At 31.3% G+C, this 15,019-nt stretch overlaps 1 protein-coding gene and 1 long non-coding RNA gene across 2 annotated transcripts; both read left to right on the plus strand.

Moving 5' to 3' along the window:
* Window positions 1–10,144: 10,144 nt before the first annotated feature.
* On the plus strand, window positions 10,145–13,980 carry LOC120081327 (uncharacterized). The gene is made up of 3 exons (XR_016530446.1): window positions 10,145–10,498; window positions 13,251–13,303; window positions 13,541–13,980. It is a non-coding gene; the product is annotated as an uncharacterized LOC120081327 (long non-coding RNA).
* Window positions 11,001–12,583, plus strand: LOC120081326 (basic leucine zipper 43). The gene has a single exon (XM_039036079.2). It carries the CDS (start codon window positions 11,847–11,849, stop codon window positions 12,447–12,449), a length of 603 nt encoding a protein of 200 aa, XP_038892007.1. The 5' UTR covers window positions 11,001–11,846; the 3' UTR covers window positions 12,450–12,583.
* Window positions 13,981–15,019: the final 1,039 nt, after the last annotated feature.

A 15,019-nucleotide genomic window follows, 5' to 3' on the forward strand; every position in this document is an offset into this window, starting at 1 on the left:
AGCCGTGGGTACTGGCCACTGGGCAGGCCGCTTATTGAGGTTCAGTTCGCGCCACGCCCAACGGCCAGGAACGTGCGACTAACTGTGCAAAATATCTCAATTTACGGATAAAATATATTATCAATCGAAGGATTTTATAGATCAAAATATGTAACAAATTAATTGTTGAATTGCGCTGAAAAATTAGTGGACCCAACATATAATACAATGTCAAGCACGACGTCACTAATAATATGTATGATAAATGGACAATATGAAAACAAATAAAAAATAATAATGATACAGAGATTGGTCACCGAGTTTTGTGCAAAAACACCTACGTCTCAGAGGCAATATACCTGATGGAACGAAACTTTATTCTAAAGAGTTTAGCCATTGTAACGAAAGTACTTATCTAATAGACTTTCTATTTAGTGATTCACGTGTAGCTTCTTCACCAGTTTCAACTTAGGCTCCCTAAGTTTGAACTCCCTTCACTTCCACAATAATATTTCTTAAAATTTTGTATGAGATCTCCTCAATATAACATATTTAGACTCCCCCTCCGAGTGGGATCCCTTCACATTCATCATATTTAGGTTACCCCTAAATACGAGTTTTCATCATATTCAATGTAATTAGACTTCTCCTAAATACAATATCAAATCAAACTCCTCTACAGTGATTGTTGAACCAAAATTCTCAATGACAAATACAAACATTTTCAATAACAATACATTGAGGTTAAGATTTAGACAAACCATACACTCAAAACTCTTAATACACACTTTTCTAATAAGGTGGCTAACCCTAAAAATGAATAAGAGTACAATATAAATAAGGGTAGCTATGAGAATATATTTCTTGAGTGAATAAATATTCTTTGGAAGAAAATAAAGAAGATAGATATGTGGAAATTTGTAAATCGTGCAGACATATATGGAAAAGACTACAGAATCTGCTGTCAGACATGTAACAATGTTTATGACAATGTATTTAATATGTTGTTTGAATTTTGTCTGTAATAAAATTAGCCAACCACATTGTGATAATATCAGTCAATCACACTGCAGTAACATGTGTAATTACCACTGCCTTGAATGTTAATTGTTGTTGAGTCAATTGCTTTCAAGATTAATGCTACAAACTTAACCTATGAGCACTCGTGAAAAAGAAATGGAATACAAAAAAAAAAGCAAAAGCCGAGAAAATCTCATTGTGATAAAATTACCACTACCTTGAATGTTAATTGTTGTTGAGTCAATCTAATTGTAATAAAATTAGTCAACCACATTGTGATAATATCAGTCAATTACACTGCAATAATATGTGTAATTATCACTATAATTATTATTGAGTCAATTGCTTTCAAGATTAATGTCACAACCTTAACCGATGAGCAGTCATCGGAAAAAAAATGGAATAAAAAAATAAGCAAAAGCCGAGAAAATCTCTATCTCTGTTGCCGTAGAGACACCCCATCTTTTTTACAAAGTCCAAAATAATCCGTTTACAATTGCTTTTAGATCCCAAAATTAGCGGTTAAAAACAGTAACACATTATTTAAAAAAAAAAAATCCTATATTGACACGTTAAATGGGAAAATGGGAATAAAGGTTTTGGGGAAAAAAAATCAATATATTAAATAGGACAAAAGCAAAAAGTTAATTTATGAGAACTCATTCCAAGTATTGACAAGTTATTCCCGACAAGTTCCATACCTATTTAAAGATTAATTGATATTGTTGATAAAAACATAGACATCACCGATAAATTAAAAATGCTTTTTATTTGAAGTCAACTTTTAGAGAAATGATCAGTTTTGATTGCTTAATGGTTAGTCTCTCCATAAATTATATGAGAAACTACATCCACCATTGCCAACAAACTCTAGCCACTTTGACAATCGCAGTTGGCCAACCTCTGATCGTTGTCTCTCACGCTCGCTACTGGCCACGACCTTCGATTATCATCATTCCCAAAAACTTTTTTTTATAGTAATTTGACATAAGTAAAATCACTTTTATTTTATAACAAACTAACCAAATTTGTATATAAAAACGCTATTGAGAAAAAAAAGTTATCAAACATATGTATGTTTTATTTTAAGGTGTTTTTATCAGAGCTGTTTAAATGAAAATGAATTTTTGAAAAACGTTTCTTCTTCTAAGTCATTTCAGACCAACAATATTACTAACAAGATCTAAAGCTAAATTTGAAAGTAAAAACAATGATTTTGATAGTTTATTGATTTATAGCAATACCAGTTGATATCAATATTGTATCAATTTATCCATAAAATCGAAATATGCACGTTCAAAAAGGAAAAAAAAAAAAAAAGATCAAAATCAATTTGTTAAAAGAAATTATTATTAAACTTTCGATTTTGAAGGTAATAATTTAGTCATTTTAATTTCACTAACCTATCTTATTAATTTTACATATATAAAAAAAATCTCATTAAATATTAACAATTTTTCTAACCACATGAACTAAAGGATTAAATAGACACAACACTACAAATTCAATAAATATAATATTTTTAATCTACATGAAAATCTCAAATATTAAAAAAGAAAAAACCAATTTTATAATTCTAATTGTACAGCAAAATAGTGTATTATATTTAAAAATAAGTCCATGCAATTAAATATTTTATATTGATATACAAGTTGTAACACAGTTTACAGCAATTTTGAGCCAGTCTCATTTTATAAGATGAAAATATGATCCTAAAACTAATTGTGTCAAATCTAATGGATTGAAAGCCTTAGATTAACACATATATTAGACTTGGAGGGGCAAAAATGGTGGAAGTCTTATCAGAGAAAATAAAAAGTGGGTACATTGGTCATAGACTTATTATTTATTATTATTATTATTATTATTTTGTTGAGAAAATTGATAATCTAGACCTATAATCATTTTTGTCGTACAATTGACTATTTTCAAATTGACATTGCATTGAATTCAGTCCAAAAAGTTAAAAATATAAATCAAATTTTAAAAGATGTATGGTCCAACAACTTAGAGTTGATTTCTTCACAAGGAGGGGAAAAATTGTTTATTTAAATACTTTTAATAAAAATGGATTAAAATAACCATGAAAAGTTATTTTGAATAATTGCTAAATACTTCAATTTCTTCTAAAATGACTTGTTTTTTAAATAAAATGATTGAAAATGTATTTCAAACACACTCTTAGTTTGCAATTGTAGTAGTTTTTAAAATCAGTTGTAAGATAAAATAAATGATAAATTTTAGTATTAAGCTTGAAATGTTAGTTTATAATATTTGGTAAATAAATGCAAAGTGAGTTTCGCTCAATATTATTGGCATGCGTTCCAATCCAAAAAGTTGGATGTTCAATCTCCACTCAGTCATTGTTATACTAAAAAAAAAAAATCTTCGACATTTTAAAATCACACTGCAATCACCCAGGATACATTTGGATAATTGGTAGATCAAGCGTAAAATTTGAAATTTTAATTTGATATAAGATTTGGGAAATATTACACAATTTTGGGGGAAAAAAAAGAAGAAGAATAAGAAATTGTAAGGTTTGGTATAAATTTTTGAAAGAGTACATAATACTTGGAAGAATTACGTAAAATATATCGATGATCATCCGAGCGAGATTTTATACAACAAAATCAATAATTGGGATATAAGATGAAAAAATGAATTTTGTATAAGTGTGCTAGTTGTGAAAGATGAAAATATTTAAGGGGGCATTTGGGACAAAAATTATCATAAGACTATAACCTAGGGTAAATACAATTTCAAAAAACCCTAATTAGCTACAATAAATATTATTTTAAATTTTTCATTTGCTACAATATTTACTAAAGTTTATACTATTTTACATTCGTCATTTTTTTATTCTTTACTACCGTGTTTACTATTTTCTTATCCCACTAAAATAGAACTATTATAACTGAACTATAGTAACCTAGGAGTATAATAACCAACCCATTGTCGGAAAATTAAAAAGATATTGTCCTTTTAGAAACTATTTAGGAAAATATTGTTGTTTTCAAATTATTTGTAAAAATATTGTTGTTGTTGTTTTTTTAAATAAGTTGAGGGTTGAAAATTCGACCTAGATAGGTCGAACTTTGAACCCTCGACCTTGCCCTTCCTAACATTATTATTAAGTCTATTTAATTATCATTTCGGAGACCTTCCTCTATCAAAATATCGTATTCCTAAATTTTCAAAGGTCCCCCTGGAATTCTTTCCAGAGCTTATTGAATAATTTTTACGGATTCTATCATCTAGCAAGTCTGACTAAATAACGAGCTAATAAATCTCCTTCTTTTTGCCACTGAACTTCTCAATCAAATTCGCGAGCGAGATTATGAGAGAGAGTGAGATTTTGAGAGAGCGAGAGTTTGAGTGAGAGTGAGAGCGAGAATTTGAGTGTGAGCGAGAGCGAGAATGAAATAGCGATATTTTGATAGAGCGCGAGAATACCGTACAAATTTTCCCTTTTTTTCCCTTTTTAATTATTACACATTCCACATTCTTCTTTCTAATCTTTTTTTTTCATTTTATAAAAATAATTTCTAAAAATATTTTATTATTTTATTTAAAATATAAAAAGAATAAATTAAAAAAAATAATAACTCATAAAAATAAAAAAATGTAAATTAAATATCTCATTTATATAAAAATAATTACAAAAATCAATGTGTCCCACAAGGCGGACGTCGTCGATTTCGAGCTGGTTGTCGTCGTCGACTTCGAATTTGAGGTTGCTCGAGTTCTTCTTGATGTTGCTTTGGCACCTCTACAAGTATTTCACAATATAAATATTCATTATGCTTTCCACGATCCCAACCATGTCCATGCACGTATGAAGACGAAGGACCAGCCTCTGAGTCATAATGTCCTGAACCAAATGCTGGCATCATCATCAAACTAACATAATCAATTTGACTCTACGTCTGCGTCATAGAGGGCAACTCTTCCACATTATGTGCAACCTCATCAAACTCATCCTCTTCCCGAACAGGTCATCTACGTCTAGAAGCTGGTGGAGGAACAATAGGTATATCGTACATATAATGAATTTCCTCCATATAGCTTTGGTTGTCACTACATATAGCAAGTACCTGGTTCGGATCATTCGCAACCTCATGGAGTCTACTGTTGTTCAATCTCTGTGAATTATAAAACAATTAGACAATGTTTAAAATAAATTTAAATTAAAAAAATAGATAATATTCATTCATTTACCAGATGACTCATAGCTGCTCATGGACGAGTGACGTAGCGCCTTGTGATATTATTATACCAATGAATATATTATGGAGTGACATTTGTGTCAAACTGTTCAAGAGAAACCCCCACTGCAATAAACCTTGCATGATAGTGCCATTGCACTACCAAATGTGCAACTTTTTCAGACTAATCTCCAGTCCTTAGGTCAATATCATGCAGTACGGGTTCAGTATTACAAGACGATGGGACATCCTGCTGAAAACCGAATTGTCTCATCACCCTGTCAGAAAGATGTCACTCACTAATGTGAAAACATATGAGAGGACTCATCGTCCGCCATATGTTTTGACCATTCGTACAAAAATTAGGCAAAATATGCACAATAATTTTGTACGGCTCCCAAATAACCTGAAACACAAAATATTATATTAGAGAATATTAAAGACAAATACAATAAAAATGTGAATAAAATAATCAATTAGGTTTAGTGTAATGTATCTATTCAGGTTGAAGCAGATCAAACATGTATCTATACTGGTTGACTACATATGTGGCTGTCCTAGTCACACAAAATTTGTCTCTCCACCTAAATTTTTAAATTGATAATTTAGAATTTAAATTAACTAGATCAGTGATATAAAAATTAAATTGAATTAAAACAACATACCGAGAACCGTAGGCTCGTCCAACTAACTGAGCGTCATTAACATGATGTAGCTGTGGAGCCATTGTTGGAAATCGCTCCCAAGCCCATAGTTGCAAAAGTATGAGAGGCCCGACTATCTCTCAAACCTCAGGTCTTGTTGCTTTGCATAGTTGTCTATACAACCATGCCAAGCATGCTCTACCCCACGAATACCGCCCCGCATCATGGAGGTTAGCTAACAGTGGCAAGAACATCAAGTAAACAAAATGACTTGATTTATCTGAAAACAGACTTCCACCCATCATTTGTAGTATATATGCTCGTGCATATCTTTTGACGGTTTCCTCGTCTGCATCATCTTTGAGCTCACAAAATTGTGTTCCTAACCATATTAAACTTAACCTCGATCCTTTAATCTTGTCGGCAGGTGGGGTCGCACCAAGGTATAGTTGACAAACTTCTAACCAGTCATCGTACGTCACTTCGGTGACCGACTCACCGTCAACAGGTAATCCCAACAATACTTCTATGTCTTGTAGAGTGATATCGCACTCTCAAACAGACATATAGAATGTATGCATCTCGGGCCTCCATCTCTCGACCAAGGCTGTGATCAGATGATTGAGGAGAGTAACATTCAGCATACGTTGACAATTTGTAGAGTGATAATGTACACTTTTATGTCTTGTAGAGTGATAGTGTACTGTTCATGTAACAAGTGGCAGCATTCGGCATTCTATGCTCGCATTTTATGGTCATTCGCTCATATTTTAACATGAACTACGAAGATTTTATCAAGGATTACTACAAATTGTCAACGTATGCTGAATGTTACTCTCCTCAATTTCAACCTGTACCGCATGAAGATTACTGGATCACGCACCATAATATGCCCATCTTACATCCTGATCCATCGTTGTTGAGAAGACCTAGTAGAACGAAAAGTTCACGTCATCATAACGAGATGGATTGGACAGAACCAGCCACTCGACAACGATGTGAATTTTGTAACCAGTTAGGACATAATCGAAGGAAGTGTCTTTCGTTACTAAGACGGGCTCCAGATAGTTAGGGATTGAATTATAAATAATTTTTTTTTATTATTATATATTCATTTTATTGTATATTCAATTTTTTATTATAATTTATCGTATATTCAATTTTTTTTTATAATAATCTACTGTATATTCATTTTTTTATATAATCAATAAAGTTTTACATTATAATAATCTAATATATTCAATTTATTGTCTAATGATTATTTAATTATAGTATAATAATCTAATATATTCAATTTGTTGTCTAATGATTATTTAATTATAGTATAATAATCTAATATATTCAATTTGTTGTCTAATGATTATTCAATTATAGTATAATAATATAATATATTCAATTTATTGTCTAATGATTTTTCAATTATATTATAATAATCTAATATATTCAATTATAGTTTAATGATTATTCAATTATAGTATGATTGTTAGCTCTTTTTTCTCCTTTTTTATATATATTTCTATGGAAAGTTAAAATAAAGCGAAGACTCTCACTCTCTCCTAAGATCTCACTCTCTTAATCTCGCTCTCTCAGTATCGCTCTCTCCTAAGATCTCGCTATCTCACTCTCCCTCCCTCCTAAGATCTCGCTCTCTCTCAATATCTCGCTCTCTCTGTTATTGTTGTTATTTTTCCATTAATGATTACTAGCTTTTATTTCTTCTGGAACAATCACAAACACTTTTTTTTTATTATGGATCTACTACCAGAAACTCAACGCGTAATCTTAGCATTCAATGTGTATTCCTGACTAATCTTATTTTTCAATTATTCAACCATTTCATTTGACCAAGTTCAATGTTAGTCAGATTAGTCAATATAAACTAAATCTCGCTCTCTCCAACATTCTCGCTTTGAATCTCGCTCTCTCCTAAAATCTCGCTTTGAATCTCGCTCTCTCTTAAAATCTCGTTCAACATCTCGCTCTCTCATACTATCTCACTTTGAATCTCGCTCTCTCCTTAATCTGCTTCAGCCCACTTATCTCCTTAATCGCTTTGAAGTTTCGACATGTGTGTAGCCTTCGACAACCTAATATACAAAATTTTGTTTGTAGACAAAGCTAATTCGGAATTGTCTTTCATTCCAAGGCATAACTTGTATCCATACGCTTCATATTCGCATGGAGTTCGCTCCCAGAAATATAGTCATCTCCACCCCCTCACGTCAATCCCACAAGCCTCCGTCTAATTCGAAATGATAACAAAATGCATAGGTTGTTAAAAGCAGCTCGAGTACACGGATACACGTAGTATACCATCTCATTACTTTATTTCCTCTATGAGGGAAAAAGAAAAGTAATAAACCTGCAATCTCGAGGGTGGATGTGTGTCGAAACTTCAACATTCGACAACCTAAGCGAGATTCGCGAGATTTCCTTTGTCGAGGGTTGGAGTTTCGGCCTATGTATTGTTTCCAAGTTTTTCTTTGTTCGTTGAGTTCTCAACGTTCGACCTCCACATCAGTCGAGTTCTCAACGTTCGACCTCTAGCCTCGAACTCCCAAAACAACAATATTTCTCTAATAAGTTTCAAAACAACAATATTTCTCTAATAAGTTTTGAAAACAACAATATTAATATTAAAGGTCCATCCTAAACGCTCTTTTAAGGGTTTATTTCTGACAATTTTCCACTAAATATACCTACTATTAAAATTTGCATAACTGTTTGTTCTTTATGATAATTTATAAATTTAGAAATAGATATTTAAAATATTATATCATATATATACTATCAACTTTTTATATATACATATGTATCCTTGCAAATGACTAAATTTATATTTTATTTGCTCTAGATTATTTCTTAAGTACCAAGAGAAATATGTATAGTTTTGTAATATTATTTAAATGAAATGGCTAGACTAAACCAATAAATCTGGAAAAGGATAAAATTTAAAATATAAAATTGTTAAGAAGTAATAGTTGATTTTACAAGAATCCACTTCTAAAAGGTACATGAGTTTAAATTAAGTGATTTAAGCATTGTAAAAAAAAAAAAAAAATGCATATTCACTTACAATTAACTTTATCAAAAGTTTTTTTTTTCCCCCCTCTTTTCAAGTAATCTCAAATGCAAACCTAATTCTCTATGTTCAAGTTTCCAAGTTTGGATGTTAAAGATTTTTGTAATTTATTTTTAGAATTTCTCAACCTTTTTTTTTTTTTTAACCGTGAAGATTTTCTGTAAAAGTATATTGAATTGATAAAATGCTCTTTAAAATTGTAACCTTACCTTACACTAATTTTTTATTTAAAAAAATTAGTAGTCCAAAACAATTTAAAATGCATTTTTAATAATTTAACCATGCTTAGTACGTATTTTAAAGAGGCTATGGTGGAAAATAAAAAAAAAAAAAAGGTTTTTTTATTATTATAAATTTTGAAACAATATTCACATATTATATTTTCTTGTATAAAAATCATTAATATTATTTGACCAATTTCGATAAAAATTAACATTAAGGGACTTAATTTAAATTTTATTGAAAGTGCAACTACTAAAATTAGACAATTATAAGTATACATATTAAAATTGAACAAACCAAAATGGTATTTCAATCTTTTTGTTTTTATTTAACCAATTTCGACAAGATTTAATTTTGAATGATCAAATTTAAAATTTACAAAGATTAAATTAAACAATTTAAAAGTATAATATGAAGTATAGAATCACCTTATTTTATAATTTTTATGCCATTTTAAAAATAATTTGAAAATAATGAATGGAAGTAGTATAAAAAGGTTAAATTATAAATTTGGTCTATATGATTCTAGAAAATTTAGATTTTAATCTGTATAATTTTAAATTTTAAAATTTAATCTTTAGAATAATACTTAGGTGCAACCTATACCTTTACTTTTTTTTTTTTACCTACACAAAAAGAATGAAATTTTAATATTTTTCTTTTAAATTTTAATTGTCATGTAACAATTTTTTATTAAATACAATCAAGGCTTCATAGTAGATAGGTGTAGCTCCTTACACCTAATTATTCTTTTTCACGTCTTTGTAGTTTGATAAAATTTCATAATCTCTATAATTTTTTTAAAAAAATTATTAACCGTTCTTAGAAATATTAATTATATAAAAATTAAAGAATTGTTTGGATTGATTCGTGAAAAGAGTATTTTTTTTTTTTAAAAAAAATCATATAGTTTTAATAAAAACAAATTAAAATACATTTGAAAAATATTTAAATTGATTAAAAAATCATGGGTATTGATCCAAACGGAAGGAAGGAAAGGGCAAACATGAAAAGATGGTTAAGCAGACCACTTTCGAGAGAAACGGAAGGCATTGGGGCACGAGAAGTAATTGACGTTAAAGTTGAAGTACGCTTGTCTTCATCTTGTTCGCCCAAATCCGAGAAGCAATTGATTATAACAATGGAGTTGGAAGCTGATTTTCCAGTTTAAAAAGGGAAACAAAAAAGAACAAAAAAGGCACCGATCGATTAAATTAGTACATCTTCATTTGGGAACTACCATCCAATTCACTTCTTCTACTTACATCTGGATTTCGATGTGACACTGTACTTTAAACCTTTCTCCCACGCTCTTATCCACTCCATTCGCAACCAAAAAGAAGGTATGTAATTAATTGTTATGAAAAGAATTATAATGTTGTTTATCTTTCTACGAATTTGAAATAGTTTTTTGATTGTAAGGAAAAAAAACAAGTTTGGCTTCGTAAAGTAGGTCATAGGAGAGTTTGTTAATTGCTATCAACTTTTTGATCTAATCTTTGTTGTAAACTAAACTAGTTTGCAAGTGGGTTTCAAGAAGAAGAGGCGAAAAGAAGAGGAAAGATTAGATAAGCAAAATGGAAAGAAATTGAATTAAAGCATTTATGTGAATAATTTATTGTTAGAACTATGGGAAAGCTTGACTTAGGTGTGCTATTGTGGACACTTGGTGGAGTCGTGTGCTTAAATAATCATTTGGATAACATTGGAGCTTATGACATTAAGAGCAATTTTTCTGTTCCTTTTGGAGTTTCTCGACTTTATTACTTTAAGTAGGATAAATGGGTGGAGAGGAAGAAGATTGACACGACTTTTTAATCCAAGTTTTTTATTGGGTTGGTATACGGTACAACAATTATGCTTTTTCAACGTTGAAAGAACACATCTAAGTTTAGGACAAGGTTTAGTATTTCTCGATATGACGCATGCAAGTGAATGAAACAAAAAGGGAAAAACGCAACCAGAGCCAATCAATATGAATGGAATGGTAGCCAACGCAAAGCCAGATTTTTGGTATGGTTATGCATATACTTCACAGACAAGGTGTTTGATGAAATGCTTCAGAGAAATGGATGCAGCGGTGATTTAGGTAAATGATGCAAACAACCTAAATGGGTCCCTCCAACCCAATACTTTCAGTGCTTAGTGAGTCATCAGAAGTCTAATTAAATTGGTTATCAGTACTTAAAAATTGTTACTTGAGAATTTGCCTTTTTGTGGTAACTTTCATTACGTCATTGGTTCATAAGGTCAGATGTTATTGGCTGCTTGAGTTTAATGTATTATGCTTCTGTAGTCTGGTGGTGAGAATCCCAAAGGAAAAGTTCTTGCCTGGAATTGACTTTTAACGCCATTAGTCTTTTGTTTTAACTTTTGAATTGTTTCACCCACGACATGATTTCTTCTGTCACTTATGAGCATATATGTATATGTGCCTGCGCGTGTTTATATCCACATTAGATGCATATCAAGCACTGGAGCTGCACACTAATAGGGTCATTGCAATAATTTTTAGACCTTATGCTCATGTAAGTCTCCTAACAACTGTAGCTTTACTTTGCTAAATTGGCCCACTTTTCCAACTTTATCATCCTATAAAAACCCATCAATCCTCCTGCTTGTATTCCTTGTCTCACCATCAGTAATCTGCTAGACAAACCCTCTGAATCCACTATCAAAAGAATTCCAAATATGCTTCCAGGTGAAATAACCGGCATCCAGTTTTTTCCATCCGAAAACTCTTTTCAAATTCCTTCAAACATTGACATGATGCAGAACAACTTTCAGACTCTCCATCATTTCAATGGCTTCTTAGGCAACCTTCCGATGTCTCACGTCCCTCATCCCAGCCATGAATTCCTTGCACAATCTTCAAGTTTTAGCTACAACTCAACATCTGATGATGCAGAGGAACAACAGAAGAGTATTATTGATGAGAGAAAGCAGAGGAGAATGATTTCTAATAGAGAATCAGCTCGTAGATCGCGGATGAGAAAACAGAAGCACCTTGATGAGCTTTGGTCTCAGGTACTTCGGCTTCGCACCGAGAACCATAAACTGATAGACAAGTTGAACCATGTATCTGATAGCCACGAAAAGGTTCTTTTGGAGAATGCCAGACTCAAGGAAGAAGCCTCCGATCTTCGTCAGATGCTCAGTGACCTACAAATTGGCAGCCCTTACACTCCTTGCTTGAGTAACCTCGAAGATATTCCCTGCAACACTGCACATCTCAGAGCTGAATCTTCATCATGCCAGTCCATCGCCAACTCCATTGATAACCTACTCCATTGAGGATAAATCTTTTAACTCTCTGATAAGAACTTCTAGTTCTTTTCTTTTTATCTAGTTTTCTTATTAGTCATCAGTCTTTGCCTCGAGCTTGTATGAAATCAGTAGTAGAATAAGATTGTTTCAAGTTTCAACCAGAGGTTGAATCCGGAGTCTACTCAGTATCTGTTAAAATTAGCATTCATGAAACAAATACAAAGTACTCTCTGCCCGCCGCATATACATGATGAAGCTAGATGAGCCAAAGTACCTGAAAATGATATATTCATATTAGATCACGAATGCCTGAATCATAACTTCATAATTTTCCTTTTAAAACCCCACCAGCTTACATCATTAAAGTTCCACCAAAGAGAGAAATGGATAAGAAACAGGAAACAATATAACAGAGGAAGTAAGATTTATGTTCAGTGAGCAAAGTCTATGGTGGAAAAACAGCCAAAGTTCTGCACAATATAAGAGGGGCACAATAGGACAAGCCATGGTGGAGGGCGCTGCTGTTAGTGGCTCATCATTGAAATGAATACCATAAGAGGCCAAACTTTTGAAAATGGTATCCACTAATACAAAACACCCTATTACCTTGCTTATCTTTTTTTGGGGGGGGATTATTATAGTTTTTTTTTTTGGAAGCTGATTTAAACAATCAAGCTTAACAGTTTATATCTTAATTATACTGTTCAATCACGCAAAAACCTCAGAGCAAAGGATTTGACTCTCTTTTTTCTTTTTTTCCTCTCTCTTTCGCTAGTTGAGGCATTAGAATTTGTTGCATAACTTTGGTGTTAAACTGAACCATTTCAGGCTGCACTGTTTTCAACCATAAGGAATTGTCTGGATCAGAGGTGACGTTTCAGGTGGTGGCTGAACAGTGATCCCTCTCTCTCTCTCTCTCTCATTTTTTTCCCTTTCCTTTTTACATTGACAATTGCTGTTGCATGATCACATCACATTGCTCTCACCCTTTATTCATTTCTCAACTATAATGTTCTGTTGCCGCCGTAGTACGATTAAACTCTCTTTACTTTACTGTCATCCAAAAAGTCATTTGCTGTCAAATTTTCTTTCCCTTTGTCTGATTTTGCATCCTCCAGAATCAAATTTGGCTCCAAATACCATGAACGACTTGGGGATTTGGATAGGGAAATCCTATCACAATCTCCTTATTCATCCCCTCTCTACAACATCTCAAAATGAAGGTTTCTTACTTGTTGCTGCTATGTGGAGGATGAAACAGTAGCCGGTTTTCTGTCACAAGATTGAAATTTGATCAGATCCTAAAGCAAAATAGATCTGTTTTAATGGATAAGGATCAAGGATCCAACATGATGATAATATCTGTTGACATACACACAGCCCAATGGATTATTTATTGCCGAGAAATGAAATATATGTTCTAACCAAAACTAGCATACTTCAACTGATGAATAGATGTATTAGGTACTAAGAGGTTTGTGGTTTGAATCTCCTACTCTATTGTACTGAACAATTAAAATATACGTTCTCAAAATTTGCTTTTGTGTGTTTTTATTTATATTGGTAATGTGGTTATTTTAGTTCCGCAAATGTGAATGTATAAATTTAAATTTCTATCATTTGTCGAAAGTATATTGTCTTGACCAGATGAGTCATACTCAGGTTGGGTTCAAAACTATGTTGAATGCTCAAACTCAAACTACTTTTCACCAGCTTTTTAGAAAGTTGTGGTAAAAAGCTAAGATAGATTATGGAACTTTTTGAGTAAACGTGAATCCACAATTCTTCTTAGGAGTCGTTTATTTCTTGGGAATGTAGATAACTGGAATCTTAGATGCTCCGAGTTATAGATATATAAAATTATAGATGTCTAGCATTTTTAGATTACCATGTTTGTTTTATATGAATATTTTTGTAAATATTTGTGAATATTTTGATAACTATGCTTGTTTTGTAGGATTTTTACTCAGAAATGTTGTAAATTTACACAACGTTCCAATAATGCACTTATGATTGTTTATTAATTTATAATTAATTTGACATAATTTAAACTTATATAACATATTTGTTTTAATTTTTAATTTCTTTTTAAATTAATACATTTATATTGTTTTTATATGTTATTTTTCTAAAAAAAAATAATATATCATAATTCAAGATTTTTTTTATAAAATCAATATTAATTTAAATTTAAATTTGAATATCTTGTTAAAAAATAATAAAAATTACGATATAACAAAACTAATGATATATATGGTTGAAAATATTTATTTTAATTATATAATGCAAATAAAGATTAATATATGTAAAATAAGAAGAAAAAAAAAGGACAAGATCAATGTTAAATAGAGATGCCTTCAACTCATGAATCTTGAAAATTCATGTTTTAGGATGACATCCAAAACACTCCAGATGTCTTCCGAAAATCTCAAAATGTTAGGACATCTTACGATATCGAAAATCAAATACAGTAATCTAGATGTCCATTTCATGAAAATTTAAGATGTTCGCGAAACAAATGGTCCATTAGATATATCAAAAAAGTATAATTTATGTCATGGGGTCAAATAAGTAAGTATCTTGAGTACTTCTAATAT

This window comes from Benincasa hispida, chromosome 7 (assembly GCF_027475165.1).
Source record: "Benincasa hispida cultivar pf3 chromosome 7, pf3_genome.v1.1, whole genome shotgun sequence".
Classification (NCBI taxonomy): domain Eukaryota; kingdom Viridiplantae; phylum Streptophyta; class Magnoliopsida; order Cucurbitales; family Cucurbitaceae; genus Benincasa; species Benincasa hispida.